The sequence below is a fragment of the Mercenaria mercenaria genome, chromosome 16, assembly GCF_021730395.1.
Source record: "Mercenaria mercenaria strain notata chromosome 16, MADL_Memer_1, whole genome shotgun sequence".
NCBI lineage: Eukaryota > Metazoa > Mollusca > Bivalvia > Venerida > Veneridae > Mercenaria > Mercenaria mercenaria.
In genome coordinates, this window is record NC_069376.1 from 65,160,868 (window position 1) to 65,186,416 (window position 25,549).

The 25,549-nt window shown below is 34.6% G+C and overlaps 1 protein-coding gene across 3 annotated transcripts; it reads right to left on the reverse strand.

Moving 5' to 3' along the window:
• Window positions 1–1,366: 1,366 nt before the first annotated feature.
• On the reverse strand, window positions 1,367–20,238 carry LOC123540514 (uncharacterized). Of its 3 annotated transcripts, none has more exons than XM_053527279.1 (4): window positions 20,174–20,238; window positions 12,222–12,367; window positions 5,547–5,667; window positions 1,367–4,345 (listed from the first exon to the last, which is right to left on the reverse strand). In XM_053527279.1, exons 2-4 carry the CDS (start codon window positions 12,319–12,321, stop codon window positions 1,537–1,539), a joined length of 3,030 nt encoding a protein of 1,009 aa, XP_053383254.1. In that variant the 5' UTR covers window positions 12,322–12,367; window positions 20,174–20,238; the 3' UTR covers window positions 1,367–1,536. The 3 variants fall into 3 exon arrangements, with proteins under 3 accessions (XP_053383254.1, XP_053383256.1, XP_053383255.1); XM_053527281.1 differs by having other exon boundaries at window positions 20,197–20,220; XM_053527280.1 differs by having other exon boundaries at window positions 20,137–20,220.
• Window positions 20,239–25,549: the final 5,311 nt, after the last annotated feature.

Here is a 25,549-nt window from a genome sequence, read left to right on the forward strand (position 1 = left end):
AGTTTTTGACTGCATGTGACCCAGTTTCGAACTTGACCTAGATATCACCAAGATGAACATTCTGACCAATTTTCATGCAGATCCCATGAAAAATATGACCTCCAGAGAGGTCACAAGGATTTTCTATTATTTGACCTACTGACCTAGTTTTTGATGGCACGTGACCCAGTTTCGAACCTGACCTAGATATCATCAAGATGAACATTCTGACCAATTTTTATGAAGATCCCATGAAAAATATGGCCTCTAGGGAGGTCACAAGAATTTTCTATTTTTAGACGTACTGACCTAGTTTTGGACCGCAGTTGACCCAATTCGAACTTGAGCTAGAAATCATCAAGATGAACATTCTGACCAATTTTCATGCAGATCCCATGAAAAATATGGCCTCTACAGAGGTCACAAGGTTTTTCTATTATTTGACCTACTGACCTAGTTTTGGATCAGACGTCACCCAGTTTCGAACCTGACTTAAATATCATCAAGATGAACATTCTGACCAATTTTCATGCAGATCCCATGAAAAATATGACCTCTAGAGAACTCACAAGGATTTTCTATTATTTGACCCACTGACCTAGTTTTTGACCGCAGTTGACCCGGTTTCTAACTTGACCTAGATATTATCAAGATGAACATTCTGATCAATTTTCATACAGATCCAATGAAAAATACGGCCTCTACAGAGGTCACAAGGTTTTTCTATTATTTGACCTACTGACCTAGTTTTGGACCGGACGTGACCCAGTTTCGAACTTGACCTAGATTTCATCAAGATGAACATTCTGACAAATTTTCATGCAGATCCCATGAAAAATATGACCACCAGAGAGGTCACAAGGATTTTCTATTATTTGACCTACTGACCTAGTTTTTGATGGTATGTAACCCAGTTTCAAGATGAACATTCTGACCAATTTTTATGAAGATCCATTGAAAAATATGGCCTCTAGGGAGGTCACAAGGATTTTCTATTTTTAGACCTACTGACCTAGTTTTGGACTGCACATGACCCAGTTTCGAACTTGACCTAGATATCATCAAGATGAACATTCTGACCAATATTCATAAAGATCCCATGAAAAATGTGACCTCTAGAGTGGTCACAAGCAAAAGTTTACGCACGCACGCACGCACGGACTGACGACGGACGCTGCGTGATCACAAAAGCTCACCTTGTCACTTTGTCACAGGTGAGCTAATAAAGCCAGTTACGGGCCATATATTCTTATTCAAAATCTACTTGCAGCATAACTGAGATCAAAAACATCTTGCTATGGTAAAATTACCATGTTTCATGACAAAATATTTTCTTTTTAAAGTTATTACCATATCCATTTTTGTGACAAACAAATGAACAGAAGCAGAAAGTTAATAAATAACTTTTACTTTAAATCATAAATATTTATTCTATAACATTTTTACTTTAAATCATAAATATTTATTCTATAACATCAAATTGCACATTACATAGAATCAAAGAACAAACAGAATTGTATTGCAAAAAAAATAATCCTATGCCTCATAATCTATTTCTTAATCAACACATTTATTTCCCCTTCTTTCTTTCTCTGTTTGCAGTAATTTAATAATTTCATCCAGAAAATCTGGGTAGTCCCCAGAATGTTGAATTCTGTTCAATTTATTCTTTATGGAATCTTTCACAATTTCTAATTCATTTGATTCTTTCAGATCTGCTATATGTTTGGTGTTTTCTTCACGACTAATATTTTCTCTACTTTCAACTGTTTGATCACTAGATGATTCTGAAGGCCAAGAGACACCAACAGACTTTGCACTTTCATCTGCAAATTGATCATATACTTTGTTAACATTTTCTTTCCTGTACAGAGTATTTTTTTGATGAAATGTTTGCTCTGAAGCTTCTTGCAAACCAGCTTTATTGCCGCTTTCTCCATCTTTCATAGACCAATTTGAACCTCTATGATCAACTGTCCTTCTGTCTTTGTTTAAGCAGTTGTCAAGGTAATCTGTTCGTAAAGGAACTGCCACAAGCTTCTCCCCACTTCTGATTTGTAAACTCTGATCAAAGTTTGGTGGTTCATCTATAAATGCCTTCTTTTTATTTGAAATTTCACCCCCGGGGGTATTTATTAGTTTTGACAGATTCTGTCCTAACTTACACATTTCATCATTTTGCTTAGGACTTGTCCCTTCCTTTTTGTTATGAGTCAAGGTAGACATGCTAACACATGCATCATCGTCAGGAGCCCTATTAAGATCAGGACCGCTTTGACAAGATGACAGAGCTCTTGCTATAGTTGGAAAGTTTTCTGATATCTCTGTTTTCCTTACATACCCAGAACTAAGTAGAGAAGGAATAACGGTTGGGACATCTTTAAAACCTCTGATACTTGTTGGTGAGCTGCTTGAAATATTTTCATCATTTGAAAGTCTGTGTGTTCTGAAAATTAATGGGACTGGCTTACGCACATTAATACTTTGACTTGAATTATTTTGAAGATTCGTACAGCTGCTATTCTCAGCCCTTCTATCAAACAAAGGTATTTCTGTTACTCTATTTATTGCACAAGCAGGTCTTTCATTTGGTTCTGACAGAGATTTTGAAGTCTGCACATGTGTTTGTTTCTGAGACAAAGGCATATTTTTATATTTAACCCAGTATATTCTTGGTCGTTTCTTGTCTGTAACAGGGCAAGGATTTTCTGGACATTTAAAACATGTCTCACTTTCAGTCTTATAACTGGTTTCACCTACATTCTTAAGTACGGTGTCTGTTGTTTTTGTGTTATTCTTAGACATATTCATATCTTGATTAGTTACAGCTGTGTTTCTTAGCTCAATATTAGGCATGGCTTCTTGCTTACTAGCACATTTTTCAAAATTCACTCTGGCTTCTGTTCCTTTTTTACAATAAATCTGATCTCTGTAACTCATATCATTGTTTCTGCTGTCATCAGCAACAAAATAAGAACTTGAATGTTGTGAACGAGAGCTTTTCTTTAACTCTTCTTCATTGTTAGACCGAGTCATATCACTTATTCTTTGAAAGGCAGGTAAGCTTTTGCCAAAACTGGTTGTTATTTTAGTTCCAAGATCAATGGTACTGCGCTTTCCTGCATCTAACGTTTTAATATTTGAATTTCTGATATCTGTTTCTTTCCATACATTTGTCAAATCCTTATTTCTTTCCACAATCTTCATATTATATCTTGCAAAGTATTCTTGTAAAGCTTCAGAGCTTGGACGAACATGGCAGTCAGCAATATTTGTCTTATTCTGAACACTGTCATTGTTCTCATCAGTATCAACAATTTCATCAAACTCGTGTTGTAGTTCTTCATTGGAGTCTGTTACATCACATTCGACCAATCTCCTTGTCTCAGTTAGATCTACACTGCAAGTACTACCTGAATCACTATCATCATTTGCAAAACTGGCATGATGCTGTGGACTTAATGTTCCACTGTTTTCTAAATTATCTTCATGATGTTTTGAAGTTTTATCAACAGTTTTAATTACATTATTCAAAGCTTTATCTCCACAAAAGCTTTTGGACTGGGAGTTTTTATTACAATTCTCTTGTACATTCTCTAAAGTAAAGGTATTTCTAGCCGAATCATAATTTACCTTCTTTACAATATTATCCTTAGTTTTGTAAGTACCATCATTATGTGCACTATCACTAACAATGGTAACATCATACTGTATGTTTGAATGCCCGTTACTTGCATCAATGTTGAAATTGGATTTACATTTAGCATCAAAAACATTTAAATCAGTGCCTTCAAAACAATCTTTATATTTTATATTTTGTAATTTTCTATGATTGACTGTTGTTATAGGTATTGCTAGTTCAGCTATTGAAATAGAACCTTTACAGACAAGTTCTCCTCCTGCAGTTATAGTTGTGACATTTCTAACACTTTCATGTCTCGAACAATTACCTTCATTACCATTTTCTGAAATGTTTTTCATGCCTTTTCTTCGTCTGAACTGTAATAACCCTTTTTCAATTATAGTATGCTTTTCCATCTTGTGTTGCATTATAAGATGGGATTCTAGGCGCCATTTGTTACATAAAGTCTTGTTACAAAACTGACACACCATTTTCTTGGTTTTTACAAATTCTTTTTCTGATTTTCTTTTGTCTTTATGCTGTCTAAATGCATGTGTTTTCATTTCTTTCTTATTTGGGAATTTCTCTGAACAGTATGTACAACTATAAGACACATGTAACCTGTTATGATGAGCTTGCAGTGAACCTTCTTCTACAAAGTAGAGATCACACACTTGACAATGAAATTCCCCTTTAACTGCATGCTTTTTCTTGTGACATTTCAGCTCCCGTTGGTTGTAGAACCTAAAATACAAAAATTTGTTGGTTTTACAGTCGCATTGACACATTCAAAGACAAATGACTACTTTATCAGCTTTTGATTGTGGAAGAACTACGATGTGTCCTTTTGGGTATTGTTTCAGGCATATTTGTTTGTTTTGGATTTAACGCCGTTTTTCAACAGTATTTTAGTCATGTGTTACGGCGGGCAGTTAACCTAACCAGTGTTCTTCGATTCTGTACCAGTACAAACCTGTTCACCGCAAGTAACTGCCAACTTCCCCACATAAATCGGAGGTGGAGGACTGTTTCAGGCATAAGTAGGTGTCTAGGTAGAACCATTCGCTTTCAGTAAAAGCTAATCTGCGGCTGCCTCACATGAAGAATTCTACACCCGAGGCATGTTTTCTGACAGGGACAAGTGATTCAATGTAAACTTTAACCATTACGTCACAGTGGTCTTATATTAAAAGTTTGCCTATGTTTCCCCAGTAAAAATAGTTATAAATAACGTAATATTTATATAATCTACCATCACAGAGACCAGGCCCCAATTTCACGAAAAAACTTAAGTAAATACTTAGTTAAGTCTGTTATTTTAAAATCGTGCTACTGCTTAAGCTATTGTTATTAAATGTTGATTTTTTTCTATACCAATGTATTTATAGCTAAATTAAACTATAGTTAGAAGTATTTATCTGCAGTCCTTATTTAAGTTACCCAAATATGATATTTCTACTTAAGCACGATATAACGAACTTAAGTATTTGCTCAAGTATATTTCTTATTTTTATACTTCATTTTCTGTAAAATTCAGAACTGTTGTGCTTTGATCTATAAAATAGTCATGTACGGGTCTGATATAGATGAAAAAGTCAACACTCAAGACGCATAAAGGGCAAAAACAAGCATTTGAAATAACAGACTTAGCTAAGCAATTACTTAAGTTTTTTTCGTGAAATTGGGGCCTGAACTTGCCTAGACAGAACAATATGGAGGACACACATTTGTACAAATCAGGAGGTCCACTAGTTTGATCCAATATTAAGGCAATAGTTTTTTTTAAAGATTTGAGAGAAAATCATGCACCTGGAATAATTAATTTTGTTTTCAATTTCCGATTTTTGTGGTTCTGGGACCGGAGCATTGAACACCTTTTCTAAAGTTTGCAGATACTGTACACAAAATAATATGTGTTACCATACATTCATAATTATGTTCTCACCTTTTCCCACAAAGTTCACATTGCACTTTCTTGTTTCTAGCGTGTCTCTCTAAATGTTCTTCATATGTCTGTTTGTATAGGAATTTCTTGAAACACACTGAGCAGCTGTAGGGTTTCTTATCTTAAAACAGAAAAGTTAAAAGTTAGAATCAAGACAAACATTCTAACAAATATGTATGAATATCAAAATACAGTCGAATACTGTTACCTCGATATTCAAGGGACTGTAAAAATTGCATCGACACATACCGAAGTTTGACGTAACGATATCGACTATCTGGGACTTTTATGTACTTGTGTTGGACGTCTATATTCATAATATTGTCATTATATCCAATGCTTTTTTTTCAGAGGGTTTGAAAGGGGGAAGAAATAATATAAAACGTAAATACGATTTTAATTTTATTTAAAAATAAAATATCTTTATTAGCATTAGCATTTTTATTCCTTCCCTAAACAAGTCTGAATGCAGCGGTAATTATTGGGAATTAAATGCAAACTTCCTGACATTTAAATTGAATTAAAGATTAAATAACAAACAAAACAAAGACACAAACTAACTTGAATATGATTAATACATCGACGGACCACAATAGGTTGATTTTCACAGCATACAAATAACATGGACATTTTTTGACAAGCTGTGATATCGACAAAACCAGGTGTAAAACAGTACAGGTAAGTTCAACAGACGGGACTGAAAAATCTCATCGAGCTAAACAAAATATCGAGCTAATCATATCGAGGTAATGATATATAATTACATTAAGATAAATAGGGAAAATTCGGGACCGACTCAAACACATCGTGCTAACCGGAGTATCGAGCTAACCGATATCGAGGTATCGATATTCAACTGTATGTGACCTCTAGGATGTTAACTAAGTGTTCCTATCAATTGACCTAATGACCTACATTTTTAACCTCAGATGACCCCATTTCAAAGCCATCCATTATTTTGTCATGTTGTTTGTTGTGTGTAATACTCTGACCACATTTCATGAAGACTGAGCCAATATTGTGTTGATGGCACATGACAACAGATGATTGACACTGGGTGATCACAATAGCTGACATTTACAGTTGTTCAGATTTGGACGAAATGCTACAGATACAATGTCATGCAGAATGCAGCTAAAAAGTGAAAAAAAACAAGAGGGCCATGAAGGCCCTGTATCGCTCACCTGACCTATTGACCTAAAGATCAACAAGATTAACATTCTGACCAAGTTTCATTAAGATATGGACATAAATGTGGCCTCTAAAGTGTTAACTAGTTTTTCCTTTGATTTGACCTGGTGATCTAGTTTTTGACCCCACATGACTCAGATTCGAACTTGACCTAAAGATCAACAAGATTAACATTCTGACTAAGATTCATGAAGATACATGTATAGCCATAAATGTGGCCTCTAGAGTGTTAACAAGCTTTTCCTTTGATTTGACCTAGTGACCTAGTTTTTTACCCCACCTGACCCAGATTTGATTGTGACCTATAGATCATCAAGATTAACATTCTGACCAAGTTTCATTAAGATATGGTCAAAAATGTGGCCTCTAAAGTGTTAACTAGCTTTTCCTTTGATTTGACCTTGTGACCTAGTTTCTGATCCTACATGAACCAGATTCAAAATGGACCTTAAGATCATCAAGATTAACATTCTGACCAAGTTTCATGAAGATACAGTGATAAATGTGGTCTCTGCAGTGTTAAGAAGCTTTTCCTTTGATTTGACCTGGTGACCTTGTTTTTGACCTTAGATGACCCAATATCAAACTCGTCCAAGACTTTTATTGAGGTAACATTTTGACCAAGTTTCAGTAAGATTAGCCAAAACTGTAACGTCTAGAGTGTTTACAAACTTTTCCTTTGATTTGACCTGGTGACCTAGTTTTTGACCCCAGAGGACCCAATATTGAACTTGTCCAAGATTTTATTGAGGGTAACATTCTGACCAAGTTTCATTAAGATTGGGCCAAAATTGTGACCTCCAGAGTGTTAACAATTTTTTTCCTTTGATTTGACCTGGTGACCTAGTTTTTGACCCCAGCTGACCCAATATTGAACTCATCCAAGATTTTATTGAGGGTAACATTCTGACCAAGTTTCATTAAGATTGGGCCAAAATTGTGACCTCTAGAGTGTTAACAAGCTTTTCCTTTGATTTGACCTGGTGACCTAATTTTTGATCCCAGATGACCCAATATAGAACTTGTCCAAGATTTTATTGAGAGTAACATTCTGAACAAGTTTCATTAACATTGGGCCAAAATTGTGACCTCTAGAGTGTTAACAGTCAAATTGTTGATGACGCCGACGCCAACGGACGACGGATAAACAGGGCGATCGCAAAAGCTCACCTTTGAGCACTTTGTGCTCAGGGGAGCTAACAAAAAAACAACAACAGAATGCTTATATAATAATTGAGAAAAGGCATGAGGAAAGGATGAATAGGTAGAAATTCATATCTGGCCTACTTAATACTACTGACTGGACCTGCATAATGCTTGCATGTCATTCAGTAGTAACTAACCTACCGTATAGCGGGTTAATTCTGCTGGTTTTTATTTCTGCTAAATCTGCGGGTCGACGCTGTCACGCAGAAAAAAATTCCGCACATTTAAACTATCAGCAGAATTTTTTGACGCAGAAATAAACTTTGATATTTCGCTTAATATAATGACCCATTATCTTTATCTTTAATTTTTTGTCTGCTGTCAAGTTATTCACACCATATCGATTGTGGTTGATTGCTTGTTATTGTCTCAGTCTATTATCCACGAATGAATGGTTACAGTTTTGGGTGTGTAATCGTTACAAGTGTAAAAAACACTCTAGGTTTATGAAAAGTTAAACAAACTAATTAATGTGTGTTGTAACTGTTGTAAATGAATGGATGAATGGACTATGTACTAGATTTTACATTTGTATATACTTGTAAATAAATCGTAATTTTTTTTACCAGCAGTGTTACATTTCATGAAAATATCTTTCAAAATGAATTACCGGTACTAGACCTACAGTATTTATTTTTAACTCTGATTTTTCATCATGCATGGTAATGAAAAGAAATTAGATTTAAACATAAAGCAGCTGCGCCAATTTAACTGTCCTAGATTCTGACCTAGATAATGCCACCAAGACACAATTGACGCGAACTATATGCATTTGAGTTGTTAATTTTGACATAGTAAATATGGTAGCTATTTCCCATGTACATAATTTACTTCCAGTTTAGGCAAACCGAAAAAAAAAAAATTCCTGCTTTTCTCGAAGGTCACAGAAATAAACAAGAGGACCATGATGGTCCTGAATCGCTCACCTCTTCCCACATGACCCAGTTTTGAGTATGACGTCGTTTTTTCTATTATTTGACATAGTGACCTGGATTTTGAGCTCATGTGACCCAGTTTTGAACTTGACCTAGATATTATCAAGATAAAAATTCTGACCAATTTTCATGAAGATCCATTGAAAAATATGGTCTCTAGAGAGGTCACAAGGTTTTTCTATTATTTGACCTATTGACCTAGTTTTCGAAGGTACGTGACCCTGTTTTGAACTTTACCTAGATATCATCAAGGTGAACATTCTCACTAATTTTCATGAAGATCTCATGAAAAATATGGCCTCTAGAGAGGTCACAAGGTTTTTCTATTTTTATACCTACTGGCCTAGTTTTTGACCGTACGTGACCCAGTTTCAAAACTGACCTAGATATCATCAAGATGAACATTCAGATCAATTTTCATGAAGATCCATTGAAAAATATGGCCTCTACAGAGGTCAAAAGATTTTTCTAATTTTAGACCTACTGACCTAGTTTTTGACCACAGTTGACCCAGTTTCAAACCTGACCTAGATATCATCAAGATGAACATTCAGACCAACTTTCATACAGATCCCATGAAAAGTATGGCCTCTAGAGAGGTCACAAGGTTTTTTTTATTATTTGACCTACTGACCTAGCTTTTTAAGGCATGTGACCCGATTTCAAACTTGATCTAGATATCATCAAGATGAACATTCTGACCAATTTTCATGAAGATCCATTCAAGGGTATGGCCTCTAAAGAGGTCACAAGGTTTTTCTATTTCAAGACCTACTGACCTAGTTTTTGATCGCAGTTGACCCAGTTTCAAACTTGACCTATATATCATCAAGATAAACATTCAGACCAACTTTCATGCAGATCCCATGAAAAATATGGCCTCTAGAGAGGTCATAACGTTTTTTCATTATTTGACCTACTGACCTACTTTTTGATGGCACGTGACCCACTTTCGAAACTGACTTAGATATCATCAAGATGAACATTCTGACCAATTTTTATGGAGATCCATTCACAAGTATGGAGAGGTCACAAGGTTTTTCTATTTTTAGACCTACTGACCTAGTTTTTGACCACAAATGACCCTGTTTCGAACTTGACCTAGATATCATCAAGATGAACATTCAGACCAACTTTCATACAGATCCCATGAAAAGTATGGCCTTTAGAGAGGTCACAAGGTTTTTCTATTATTTGACCTACTGACCTAGTTTTTGATGGCACGTGACCCACTTTCGAACCTGATCTAGATATCATCAAGATGAACATTCAGACCAACTTTCATACAGATCCCATGAAAAATATGGCCTCTAGAGAGGTCACAAAATTTTTCTATTATTTGACCTACTGACCTAGTTTTTGACGGCACGTGACCCACTTTCGAACTTGACCTAGAAATCATGAAGGTGAACATTCTGACCAATTTTCATGAAGATCTCATGAAATATATGGCCTCTAGAGAGGTTACAAGGTTTTTCTATTTTTAGATCTACTGACCTAGTTTTTGACCGCACATGACCCAGTTTTGAACTTGACCTAGATATCATCAAGATGAACATTAAGACCAACTTTCATACAGATCCCATGAAAAATGTGACCTCTAGAGAGGTCACAAGGTTTTTCTATTATTTGACCTACTGACCTTGTTTTTGATGGCACGTGACCCAGTTTCGAACTTGACCTAGATATCATCAAGGTGAACGTTCTGACCAATTTTCATGAAGATCTTGTGAAATATATGGCCTCTAGAGAGGTCACAAGGTTTTTCTATTTTTAGACCTACTGACCTAGTTTTTGACGGCACGTGACCCAGTTTCGAACTTGACCTAGATATCATCAAGATGAACATTCTGACCAACTTTCATAAAGATCCCACAAAAAATGTGACCTCTAGAGTGGTCACAAGCAAAAGTTTACGGACGCACGGACGGACGACGGACACCATGCGATCACAAAAGCTCACCTTGTCACTTTGTGACAGGTGAGCTAAAAACGCAGAAATAAACTAGGCCCGTTTTAGGACAAAGCCGCAGAATTAACCCACTATACAGTATTTATTTCTCACAAAACACTTGTAGACTGGAATAAAATATTATTTCAAATTCAAATACTATTAAGATCTAACATCAGCACTACTTGACTAAGACAAGATAAGTTTTATTTGAAGCCGGCAAGACATTTAACAATACAACATAAGCTCTGACTGAGCTTTTTAACTGACTACTGAAAACAAGTGCAAACAAAAAGTAACAAATATATAGGAGCTGTAAATAAAATACTTTCAGTAAGTGCATGGTTTTAAACAAATACAACATAATAATCTGCATAAAATTCATAACATCTAAGGTTTTTCCAATACCACAAATTTAAACAATTAAAATAATTAAAATAATAACTTTGTTAAGATTACATACTATTCTAACTATACTACTTACATAGACGAAAAGCTAAGAGACAAGGCAAAATATAAAAGATGGTTTTAAATGAGCAAGTATCACATGACAGCTTATTAACTAGGCCTTGTTATCAACTCTGCTATTGGATATATTCAGCCATACTGCCATAAGAGCGTAGCCATTTTATAACAAAGTATATATTTTAAAGTGCAAGAAGGTTACAGTATAAATCACAAGTTCACATTATATGTTTTCAAAACAGAAGCTAAATTAGTAATCGGGCAATCATATATCATATATGACTGAATGCAATTTATTTAAACAAACCCATGACAGAAACAATTAAGTTTCAAACATAGAGCTATCGCTATATGTATCTTACTAATCCAGGATACCACTTTTCAAAGGAAAGAAGATATAATATACAGCTCCAGTCAAAAAATCTGATTTTTTAAGTATGGAAAGAGAGGTAGGAGAAAGGATGTTAGAAAACAAAATGAAAAATATGGGTATTTAGTGGCAGAAACAAGAGCTGTCACTATTGGTGACAAATGCTCCCAAAGTAGGCCCAAGAATGCCACAGCTGTATTCGCAAAAAATCACATATTTTTGGCAGAGTTACAGCCCAGTCAAGAATACCAGACACACGGACGCACAGACAGTGCGATTTTAATATGCCCACCTTCAGGGGCATAAAAATGAATTAAGATGCCATTAAATTCTTTTAACATATTTAATAATTCTTATCTAACTCTTATCATACAAGATCTTGCAAAAATATGAAACCAGTTGAGTTATCTTATTTTACAAAACTTAACATGTAAAAAAAATATGAAAGGCACTTTAATTAATCTTTTTAATTTATTTACCAAGGAACTGAACTGTATTACCACTTTTCATGTGTTTTTTTAGAGGACTACTGTACCATTAGCATTATCTGCACTAACCTGCATGTATACTAAGGTGCTGATTTAAATAGTTCCTTCTACTGAAACTCTTGCCACATACATCACATATCAACATGCTATCATATCTGTCAACATTCATGGTGCCACTGGCAAATCCACTGCGACCAAGAAATATCTTCTAGTATCTGAAAACAAATGCATGTTGGTCAGAATTTTTGTCTCTGGTTAAGCTTTAGTATGTACCAGCAAATTCACGGTGATCATGTTTTTGTCAGTGATAAATATTCTTCAGTATCTAAAAGCACATTTGAACCTCGCCATGAGAAAACCAGCATAGTGGCTTTGCGACCAGCATGGATCCAGACCAGCCTGCGCATTCAAATATCAAAGCTCAACAGAAAAAGATTTTTAAAGGTGGTCAATCAGACTTTGGCCATGTAACGGATTTGTTTGAAACTTTAGCATCTGATCATTTACACTCATTTATGTTCACTTAACTCTTAATACAAATTAGATTTTCACTGGAGGTATTTTTAAAATTTCATTTTCCTATCCTGGTTGCCCAACCAAGATAGAAGTATTTTATCATAAGTATAAATTTGATAAACATACTTTGCCTAAGGAAATGTATAAATATTAGACATATTGTAATATATTTGTAAAATATTTGCATTAAAAATTATGTATTTAGATGGAATTCATTAGAAACGCAAGTTAAAAAAATTGTTATTACCTCCCTTTGCCTATCTTGGTTGCGCAACCAAGATAGATTGGAAATAAATGAATTCAGAAGCTACACACAGCTTTTAAACTTGCATTTTGGTTCAGATTGTTCAATAGTTGATATGTCTATCAAATGCAAATGTAAAACTAGACATTGTATCGAAATAAAAAGAAATACCCAGCTTTTTATATACTTTCATATTAAAGGGGAGTAATTACAAAATTTTATAAAAATATACATTTCAAATAGGAATCTAACTCTATGTAATCGGTCTTTTTGTTCCTTAAATAATTCTCTACCAGAATAAACAAAAAGTAAAAAATGTCATTAAATGTTGTTTAAATGTGACTGACCACCTTTAAAGTATCGTAGCTAAAAACTTATTTTTAACCAAAAAGACAAATATGTTAAATGAACCAGAACCATTTGAACCACTTTGATAGAGGGGTAAACAGAAGTAATTTGTGTAAAGTTTCATCAAGATCCATTCAATGGTTTTGGAGGAGATGTTGTTTAAAGACATTATTGATGAAAAGTGACCACGCTCTCTGGCGGCCATATTTTTTAACAAATGGGATAATTTGAACAATATTGGTAGAGGGTCACACTAGGACCATTTGAGCAAAATTATTTTTAGATCGTGCCAGAAGTTTCACACAAGAAGATTTTTAAAGTTTCCACTATATACATATAGGGAAAAGTGACCAAGCCCTCTGGTGACCACGTTTTTTTGACAAATCAAAATAATTCGAACAGTCTTGGTAGAGAGTCACACTTGTAAGGACTATTTGTGTAAAATTATTTTAAAATCGGGATAGCAGTTTCACACAGGAAGATTTTTAAAGTTTCCACTATAAACATATAAGGAAAAGTGACCACACCCTCTGGCGGCCATGTTTTATGACATATTGGTATAATTTGAACAATCTTGGTAGAAGGTGACACACGGACCATTTGTGTTAAATTAATCTAAAATCAGGCCAGCAGTTTCACACAAGAAGATCTTTTAAATTTTCACTATATAGTAAAATTATACATATAATGAAAAGTGACCATGCCCTCTGGCAGCCATATTTTTTGATGAATCAAAATAAATTTGAATAATCTTTGTAGAGAGTCACAAAAGGACTATTTGTGTGAAATTATTTTAAAATCGGGCCAGCAGTTTTACACAAGAAGATTTTTTTAATTTCCACTACAGGTATGACGGTATTAAAAACATTTCTTCTTTGAGTCATATTAAATTGTCAAAATCTACTTGTTTTATTTTTTTTTCTCCATTTTTACACCTGTTGCCAGACCATGTTCCTTGTATAAAATAATCCAAATGCTATTGAAAACACAGAAAAAAACAATATGGCGACCATAATGCAAGAGCACTTGCTAACTTCAAATGACATCACAATGTATTCTTCAGCAAACCTTCCCAGCATCCTCAGCTGTCACTAAGCAAGGTCACAAAACTGTATATTACCACTTCCATATATCTGAACTCTTCTAAAATACTCTGGAAGGATATGGTTACTGATTAAATTGAAAACAAAAAGCAATACCTAGCATGAAAATGCCTTTTTTACCCCCGGCCACCCACCCCCCAAAAAAATATTTGAACTATATTGTGTCAGGGACTACATTCGAGTGGACCACGGAGGAATACCGGCGCATTACTACTGTCATGCCTATGAAAAAAATTATTAACCAAGATTTCCTAAATATGCCCATTTTTAGGTATTACAATGTATAATGAATAAATGTGTGAAGTTTCTGAGCCTTATCTGCACAATAGAGACTTCAAAAATGACGTTTCTGTACAGCTACCCAAACCGGTTTAAAACATCATTTGGGCTATTTTTTCCACCACACAGTATGCATAGATTTTAAGTGATATTTCAAGAAATGCGTCAAAACTTAAAATAAAACTGGTCTTGAGGAATGCCGAATAGTAGAATAAGTACCAAAAAAAGAACGATTTGTTTACACTTTTCCAAAACTGCCGATATTAAGCCAGTTACACCTAAAAACAAGAGGGCCCTGAAGGTCCTGTATCGCTCACCTGACCTATGGACCTAAAGATCAGATCATCAAGATTAACATTCTGACCAAGTTTCATTAAAATATGGTCATAAATGTGGCCTCTAAAGTGTTAACAAGCTTTTCTTTTGATTTGACCTAGTGATCTAGATTTTGTCCCCACATGACCCAGACTCAAACCTGACCTAAAGATCATAAAGATTAAGATTCTGACCAAGTTTCATGAAGACATAATCATAAATGTGGCCTCTAGATTGTTAACAAGCTTTACCTTTTATTTGACCTGGTGACCTAGTTTTTGACCTAACATGACCCAGATTCGAACTTGACCTAAAGATCAACAAAGTAAACATTCTGACAAAGATTCATGAAGATAAAGTCATAAATGTGGCCTCTAAAGAGTTAACAAGCTTTTCCTTAGATTTGACCTGGTGACCTAGTTTTTGACCTCAGATGATCAAATATCAAACTCGTCCAAGATTTTATTTAGGGTAACTATGGTTTGCAAAGCCTTGAAAAGGACTGGAATTTTGGATGTTGCGCTAAAAAGTCCCTAATTTGCATTAAAAGCTCTAAAGATCCCTAATTCTGTGGATCTTTGGCCCTAAATTTCTTTAGAATGGCCCTAAATTTAGCAGCCGAGCATGCAGATTGCTTCATATCCGTTAAGTTGTAGTATATTGTTCTTTTTTAAGATCGTTATATTTTAAGAACAGTAACATTGATATCAGCGATAAAATCTGAAGACATCCAATTTTTGAATGATGGGCATATTTGTTTTAAAAGCAAAGTATGAGTGGTGTATGCCAGTAATGCGATCAGTGAGGGACAGAGTATCTAATTTGGTAGTCGGGTATGTGCGCATTCCTTGCATACATTGTCTGCGGCCTGTTTTTCTGGGATAGGCTGAGTGGTGAATAATAGTAGAATGTCAAGGTAAAATGAGTTCATCGGTAATTTTTATTATATGAAACCGTGCATAAAACAATAAAATATCTTGAGGAAGGGATCCTTAGAGAACACCAAAACTTTAAGGATAGAAAAGTGTATTTATTAGTCCTAAACAAAATATACAGCAGAGCTGAAGCAGTATTTAAATAAAATTATCGGTAGTATGGGATACTGATGTAGTTTTGTTACACCGGTAAATCTGTTCGGAGTAAATATCGGTGTACCCCATTTATTAGCAGCTGCGTTACAAACAAATCCGCCCTTATTAATGCTGTTGAATTATCACAGAGTTTGCATGGCTGTTTAGAAATAGCAGAATTGCCTTGTTGAGTAAACCTGCATCATTGGCAAGTGTGTATATAATCCAAACTGGTCATCGACTTACAGCTGGGTGATGAAATCAGAAGATAAGTACAAAGCCGACTGTATTTGCAAAAAGTTGATCGATTAAGGGAAGATGAGGGAATGCGCGCTAAAATCGCATGACAAAAAGCGAAAAACATAAACTGCATCATTGATCAGATTCGGTGCAATTCCCGATCGAAAGAAATTGCAAAGTGCTCTAACACATTTTCTGAAGAAGTTGACAAACTGAGAAGCCCTAAGTATTGTTATAACTGTCCCTGAAATGTCCCTAAACAGTCCCTGAATATTTCCATGAAAAGTCTGTATGAATCATGGTAACATTCTGACCAAGTTTTATTAAGATTGGGCCAAAATTTTGACCTTTAGAGTGTTAACTAGCTTTTCCTTTTATTTGATCTGGTGACCTAGCTTTTGACCCCACCTGACCCAAAATTGATCTTCACCTATAGATCATCAAGATTAAGATTCTGACCAAGTTTCATTAAGACATGGTCGTAAATGTGGCCTCTAGAGTGTTAATTACCTTTTCCTTTGATTTGACCTAGTGACCTAGTTTTTCACCCTACCTGACCTAGATATAAATTCAACCTAAAGATCATCAAGATTGATATTCTGAAGAAGTTTCATTAAGATTTGATCATAAATGTGGCCACTAGAGTGTGAACTAACCTTTCCTTTGATTTGACCTGGTGACCTAGTTTTTGAGCCCTGAAAACCCAGATTTAAACATACCCTAAAGATCATCAAGATTAACATTCTGACCAAGTGTCATCGAGATACAGTCATAAATGTGGCCTCTACATTGTTTTCAAGCTTTTCCTTTGATTTGACCTGGTGACCTAGCTTTTGACCTCAAATGACCCAATATCGAATTTGTCATAGATTTTATTGAAAGTAACATTCTGACCAAGTTTCATTAAGACTGGGCCAAAATTTTGACCTCTAGAATGTTAACAAGCTTTTCCTTTGATTTGACCTGGTGACCTAGTTTTTGACTCTACATGACCCAATATGGAATTCGTCCAAGATTTTATTGATGGTAACATTCTGACCAAGTTTCATTAAGATTGGGCTAAAATTTTCACCTGTAAAGTGTTAACAAGTTTGTAGGCTTATAAGTTGTAATTATAGGGAAAAGTGACCACGCCCCCAGGCGGCCATGTTTTTTGATGATTCAGTATAACTTGAACAATCTTGGTAGAGGGTGACATAAGGACCATTTGTGCAAAATTATTTTCAAAATCGGACTGTCACTTTAGGAGAGATGTAGTTTGAAGATTTTTCTATATTAAGCTCTGGCAGCCCCAACTTATATAAGCAACCAAGCAGAATCATTTGAACAACTTTGGTAGAGAACCACACACAACATCCAGGCAAAGTTTCATCAAAATCTATTCAGTGGTTTTGGAGGAGATGTCGTTTAAACATAATTGTTGACGACAGACGACTTGATGCACGGACTGCAGACACAGCGTGATCACAATACCTCACCTTCAGGTAAGCTAAAAAACAAGAAAGTAGGTCAGTAGATCAAGGACACAGTCAGGTGACCCCTAATCACTTGGGGTCATCAGGTTATGATAATCAAACAATCTACAGTCAGGGGTGTAACTCTGTTATCGCAGTTTATAACCCATTTGAGTTATTGCTTATATTTTCATAACTTGTTTCAGTTATCATTAAATATTACAAAGTCCTCCTGTGCCAATTCCTCATTTTGAATGTGACTAATGCAATTATTTCCTGAATCCTTGAACTCTTATCTTTCCAGCTATGCAGAATTTTTTTTACGCAAGGCTGATAAAGTTTTATGCAAAAGGTTTAAAGCTATAAAACTCTTAGCATCCCATTATGTTTATCAGGTCATGATCAGACTTAAAAGAGAATTTGATTAACCACAGATTGCTACTTAATTTCACTGTATAGTCACTTTGTGAGAACAGCAAAAAGACTTTTTTTGAATAACTTACCTGAGTTAACTTATATTTTAATTTTGATAACTAATACAGGTTATAAAATGCTTGAAAAAAATAACTGAAATAGGTTACATAACTTAAAACAGTTACATCCCTGACTGATCTAGGAACTATAAAGAGCTAATAAATTTTAAGTACTTTTTCCTTTTGACTCATATAACAACTGACCCCTAGGGCTGCCGGGGGCCTTTTGTCACCCTAGACATATAATTTATCAATCTTGTAAGAGATCCACTAGGCAATGCTTAGTATACACAATATGAAAGGCCTAGGCCTTGAACTTTTAGCATAAGAAGATTTTTATTCCCTATATAAGTCTATGTTAAACTTGGGACCCCCAGGGCAGGGCCTCTTTTCACCCTATAGACTCTTCCACGTGTTAGATACTACATATTAACGACTGTTACAACCCAAGAACTATGACGCACCAGGTATAAAATTAGTGAAAGATAGCAATCGCTGATTGGCTGAGTGTATATATCGATGTAAACGTCACGCAGAGCTCCCTTTTATTTTAGATCTCTTTTTTTGTCGGCTGCTAGATGGAATTTACAAAAACATTAGATATTTCTTTAAAAAATTAAAAAATAATTAAAAATAAAGAAAGTAACACACAATTCAGTATCCTTAAACCCAAAAAGTTGAATGTGTTAGAAAAAATAAATGATGGAGATACATTAGTAATTTGACCACTGGATATGGAAAGTCATTAATTTATGAAGTTTTGCAGCAGAAGATTTCAATTAGTTATACCTAATTACAATTCTATTATCAATACTAGATACCTGCGTACAAAGAGAATGATTTATAGTAAGTTACCAGTAGATCTAGATTTCTATACCTATTCTACAATATGGACAATATAGCTGACTGGAAGTGCTTATTGCAATGTGTATTGTTTAAACCTTCATAGTTGTAGGTTTAACTTTTTGTGTTATGTGATTGAACAATCCTTTCAACATTGATAAGACAATGTACATGTACTATATGCATTCAATACCAAGGTTTAACCCGAGCTAAACATTTCTCTTTGGGAAAGCCTGACTATTTTTAAATTAGCATTCGCGCGGTGAATTATGGTATTCGTACAGAAATCTGTACGTTTTTAATCGGCTTGTAACTGACTCTGTATTCGATAAGACAGATCAGTGTAACAGACTATTCACCCTATAGGCATAATCTGAACCCTTTTGGTAGAGGAACACTGCAACATACCAAGTATCAAAAGCCTATGTCTTGCAGTTTCAAGCAAAGAAGATTTTTAAAGTTTATTATGTAAAACTAAGTTACTTGAGACCACAGGTGCCCGTCCAGTCTTGGTGCCCATATGGGTGCCGCCCCCTCAAAAAAAAAAAAAAAAAAAATTAAAAACACTGTTTTAAGCCTAAAACGAAAAAAAAAGTTTTTTGAAAAAAATTTTTTTCCCTAAATATACTCATATGGAAAAGGTGCATGTGTTGCCGTAACGCTATGGAGGTTTACTAGGACACGCTGTGGAACAACAAAAATGTCCAGTTCAGTACCAATGCAAGCTACCCTGCTGCAATTTACACATCATTCATTTATAACATAGTAAACAATCCTATTCTACCTAGTAAACAGCCTTAAATAACTTACATTTAAATTCTAAGACGTAAACAACGGAAAAGGTTTTCTACTTTCGTTTTGGAACAAAATGGCCGGTCGTCACTGTTATTTTGCAAGTGTCTAGACAATTTGGCTTGTCTGAATTTAAATGTAAGTTTTTTAAGAAAGACTGGACGGGCACCTGTGCTTGAGACCCGCCTAGTCCAACTAATTTGATGTGATCCTAGGAAATATTGAGATATTTATTCATAATATCTAAAAATTACGAATTTTCTGGTGATTTAAATCTTTATATGTACTGTACACAATCAACGTTTACAGTGTGTTTACACGCCATATAAAACCAATATCTTTACATGACTGTGTATTGAGATTTTACTTCCATTATTTTGGTCCATCAAAGTTTTAAGGGGAGATTTTTATAAAGGGAAGTAACTATGCAAATAAGTTGTTCCTAATCCACGTACCGTACCCGTACCGTACATCCATCTTCGGGAACATTCGACCATGCCTATTTTAGACTGGTCCCCTGCGAACTTCGAAAAAGTACGACAGGTAACCTCCAACGACTTCTGTAGCCTGATTGGCTGATGGGATTTTGGTAAACAAATATGGCGGCGGCTGCGAGGTAAGCTACCGAGAGATTTTATTTTCTGACGAAATGTAGATTTGTTTCAAATCAATACAGGCAGTTACAAATCCCATTTCATTTAAATGTTATAGATTTACTGTTCTTCATTGTTTGTTTAATGTTAAGTAGACGAAGGTCTTAAAAATACGCGTAAATGATGGCATACTGCAGATTCGCCCCCAGTCAACTCGCTCTTGTTTTGACAGTTCGTCCCCAAATAATTGATTTAATCATTTTTTTAATAATCTAAGTGGCTGCCATCTAAGTTCAAGTCTAACGCTTTTCCCAATAGCAATTACCAGTAAATTATAACATACCCAGACCGGTAGACATAGGGTCAAGCGATCCGGTTACCGCATCCGTTTGTTTATAAATATGAAACATATTTTTAATTTTGACACTTAAAGATTCAACAACAACAAAATTCACTTTCATTTGAGCTGCACCATGAGATTGAGAAGACCAAAATATATTCATAGCTTCTGTGCCATCTAAACAGCTGATCACATGTATTTTATCTGACCGAGGCCCGACAGGGGTAGCCGAATTCAGAGATCTATGTATAGATCTAACCAAAATAGTGATTTTGCAACCAGCATGAATCCATGCTGTTCACTAACGGTTTCTCTAATTGCAAGAGGCGTTGAAAGCGAACAGCATGGATTCTGACCAGACTGCACGGATGCTGGTCGCAAACACACTATGTTGGTTTTCTCATGGCGCGGTTCATTTTGCTATTTTTACATGTACATACTACCAAGTGTTGCAAATTTATCAGCACATATCACAACAGTTCATGATGTATTTAATTTTGTTTCGTTGAAATATTTACAAGTATCACCCGTCACATATATAATATAGGTTGCCGTTTTGTATATGTCTTTTCAGTTATCATCTGTTATTGCAGATTTGGGAACTAATTGCACTTTTATATTATATATAAATGAAAGTGTTAGGATGCTCTACAATGTCTGTGTTGCTATGGGGTTACTTCTTGTAGTGTAAGGAAACACACTTACTTCTGTAAGAATTCTAGGTTCAAATCCTAGCAGGAAGCCCTGGCATACAGAAAAAATTGTATTAACTGTTTACTTATTTCTGTAGAATGTAATAATTTATTCATTATTAACCTAAATATTGAAAGCTCGAATTTTCTTTGTCTGTATTTTTGTCATGTCTGTGTTGGCAGAAATGGGGGAAAAGCATCTATATCAGATCACTGCAAACAAACAATATTTTTTATAATTTTTATTATTAAAAAAAAACAACAACAATTTATTTTCCCTTTATAAGTCATTTTGGTTTTAATTTATATGCACTGCAGGCAAAGTAATTTTTGAAGATTCATATTTGAGGAAACTTAGGAATGCATAAGAGAATGTAGTATATGGAAAATAGTGGAATAGGTTTTTTTCTTCTTTTTTTTTTGCAGCTGAGACATAAAAATTATTTTTGATTTTCTATGATTTCTTGGAACTGATGCCAGTTTAAAGGTTATTGTGCCAAAATGTTTTCAAAAATTATATATTTTCCAGTTTGAAAAAATGCCTGCTACACTCCACACTCCATAATTATAGAATGTAGGAAGAGGCCTTGTTTCACAGAAATCCAGTTTTCCCCATTTTTTATTGAATAGGTATAAAAGACTTTTTACAATTACTCAGAAAATTATACTACTTTAAGCCCATACTTTGCTGTTTGTCCTTTCCTGACATGTCCTTTTTTCTTGTATATCATGGTTCAGCACAGCAACATAAAAGTAAATTTTACCCAAAAGTGCTATTTATTCATACAGAAAAATCTCAAACAGATAGTTTTAGTTAATTTTGATAAAAACATTTTTTCCAGAGTAAATAGCATTAAAAATTCCTGATTTGAAATAACACTGAGTCTTCAAATTTCACAAAAAGGAAATCAACTTATATGTGAGGTCTAAGCCTTTGTTTATGAGAAATATTTATTTGGACTTCCAATTTACGAAACATTGTGGGTTTTTTTGTCATTAATTGTGTATTTTTGTACAATTTTGTTTTGGTATACACTTTGAGAAATAATATAGATAACCATAAAACATAACAGGCTTTCTCTAAATTTCCCACACAATAATTTGTTGGTACAAGGACAATATGAAAGACTAATATACAGTACATGATAAATTCAAGATCATATACTTGCATACTAATCACCAAAATGTACATTATTGTCTCAATACATTTTTATAACAATTAAGGGATCTCACACCATGAAATGTGACTGTCCTCGTTGCATTATGTACCTTAATAAAATTATTGTTGCTTTCCTTTATCTTAAAAATGTACAAGTACCAAATATTTGTGATTTATAGTTTAAAAGTACCTATATAGATGTATTATAGGTAACTGAAATGAAAATAACTGTAAATATACAAAAACATTTTTTTTTACTTTGACATATTGACTTACATTCTGTCTAGAGACAGTTTTGTTAAATCTTTTAGATATGGCCAAGTCATAATTATTAAATGAATAAAAAAATATAAAAGAAAAATACTCTTTGAAGTGATAGTCAAGACTGCAAAATTTGTTCAGTAGTTATAGCTGTGCTGTAAGTGCACATCTCACTGTGATGTTTATTGGGGGAAGCATGGGCTGATCTGAAAGGGGCCAAAATACAAAAAGCATTGATTTTTGACAGCCTAAAATTAATACATCAATCATTTTAGACAAAAGTTCAGCTGGCTTCATTGAATCACTCACAGAACTTTATTTACATTACTCTTTATTATTGCTGACTGTCAAAGCCATCACCTTAGTCAAGTTGCTTATATAGAAGATTTACTTGTGACATTTTGTAAAAAAAAACAACTCATGCTCAAACTGCCTCAAATATAAGTCAGTTTGCACCATTTCAGGTTTGCTTACACAATGTTCCAAGCGGTCATATGCTTGGAATCCTCAAGAAACTTTGCAACTTCATAAACCAAAATACTGAATGTGGCCCTTATAGCAGGTATCACATTATGATAAACTGCATTCCATTGAAAATTGTCAGTCTTCAGCCTTCATGTGACATGCACATTCCTGTAGTGGAGATGCATGACACACATAAATTAAGCTATGGATGTATTTGATCATGACTAGTGATCCTAGTTGAGAGTGATTTAATAGTACATGAACATTTAATTGGCATTTTATGCAAAATATGCATTTTCAAGTGAATGGTCATTCAGTATTGAAGACAAGTTATAACTGCAAGTCCCTGGTTTTGTTTTGAAGGAGACTGGGGAGGGGATTTATTGCAGGTGTAAATGAAAATAAATAAGGGTTTTGTCACATTTTGGCAAATATAATTTATGATGATTATAAATGTTGGGAGACTGTTTTATGCATGAACAACCTGACAAGCTTTGACTTTGCACATTTATCAATGAACTTATTTTGAAAAGACAAGACTTGTATATATCTAATATCTAATATAATAAATTTTATTGGGCAAAATTCAAGACTGACAAGAGTCAACATGTGTCACTGGCATGCCTATTTTTTTTTTTTTGGTGTGTATGTGGGGGGGGGGGGGGGGGGGGGAAAGCTAGAATGCACTTACTGCTAGGATTTTAAAAGGCAGGACGTGCTCGTTACAATTGACATTTAAATAAATTGTAACAATAATTTATTCATTAAAGAAAAACGGGGCTGTGGGGGCAGTAGGAAAAAATGGGGTGTATTTATTAAATGTGCGTACCGGTAAAGTGCAGGTGTCCCATTTTTGGCAGCATTTTCTGGTAGTTTCAGCTTTTCTTCATTTGTTGAACAAAGACATTATTACTTGAGGCATAAGTTGTGTTTTTCTCTGATGATCATGCATAAAATACAACGAAATGAAGTACTTTCGTCATAGAAATTCAAATTTTTCCGAATGAATCGAGGGAAAAAGTTTTCATGTTGTTGTTGTCGATATGTCATTCCTTATTTACCTTGGAAACAAGGACACGATTTCATTGGTTAGTAAAATCTAGGACACTATCTCATTGGCCGAGCTATTCAGGTGCTCGACTGGTATATATTTAGATTACGGAATCAGCTTTGTTCAAATATTATTATAGGACGCAGTCTGTTAGCCACAATTTTGGCTATTTTGCTTAGTGGTTACCTGATCCAATAATTGGAAGCCATTTTGAATGGGAACCAATATTGGACAGGGAACCAGATTAATTGGAAGCCATTTTGAATGGGAACCAATATTGGACAGGGAACCAGATTATGCCTATTTAGGTTATAACACACTAAATAGTTTTTATTCTTTAGGTCACAATAGCCTAAATAGTTTTCCCTATATATTCTATATAAAACTGACCTTTTTCAAAGAGCTACCAAACATAGCTAGACCCATTTCAGAGAACAAATCCTTACCTCATTTTAAGGAGTTATGATAAAACTGATATAAAATGAAGAGAAAAGTAGGGGTCACGTATCTTCTAAGAGAGATTTCTCTGGTCACATTTACTTACTGTAAACTGACATCAAAATCACACTGAGCACTGTGACCGGGAAGTACTACTCATACTAAAATTTAGTTTGACTTCACCAAATACATACAACCTGCTCTCCCATTTTTCCTACCAAAATGTCAACAATACATCCACAATGAAATTTAAACAAAAACTAGCCTCAATTTAGACCTCTGTTGCCATGCCAAGTGAAAAATTAGTGTTCAAATACCTGGCAGCCATTACGCGACTAGACCAGATGGCTCCCACGCTGGTTCCTTTAGTTTAGTTAGGCCTTTATTCTATATAAAACTGACCTATCTCCAATGGCCGCAGCACACACCAGGACCCATTTTAAATGTCTGTAACCTACATTTTCTTGAAGAATATTGTTAGTGCTAAAGAAAAATCAAAAGAAAAGTGGGGGTCATGTTTGATGCAAGAAAAATAATTTCAGTCAAACACACAAACTGTAAAATCAGCTAAAAAATGAGACCCCAAATTGTACTAGTGGTGTATGATCTAAGTTTCCATGAAAAATTTTGTCATGTTGTTATTTCATTATGAAAATGCTACCTTCATGTCAATCATAGACCTGTCATGTGATTTTAGCCAAAAAATTGCAAAGAAAATAAG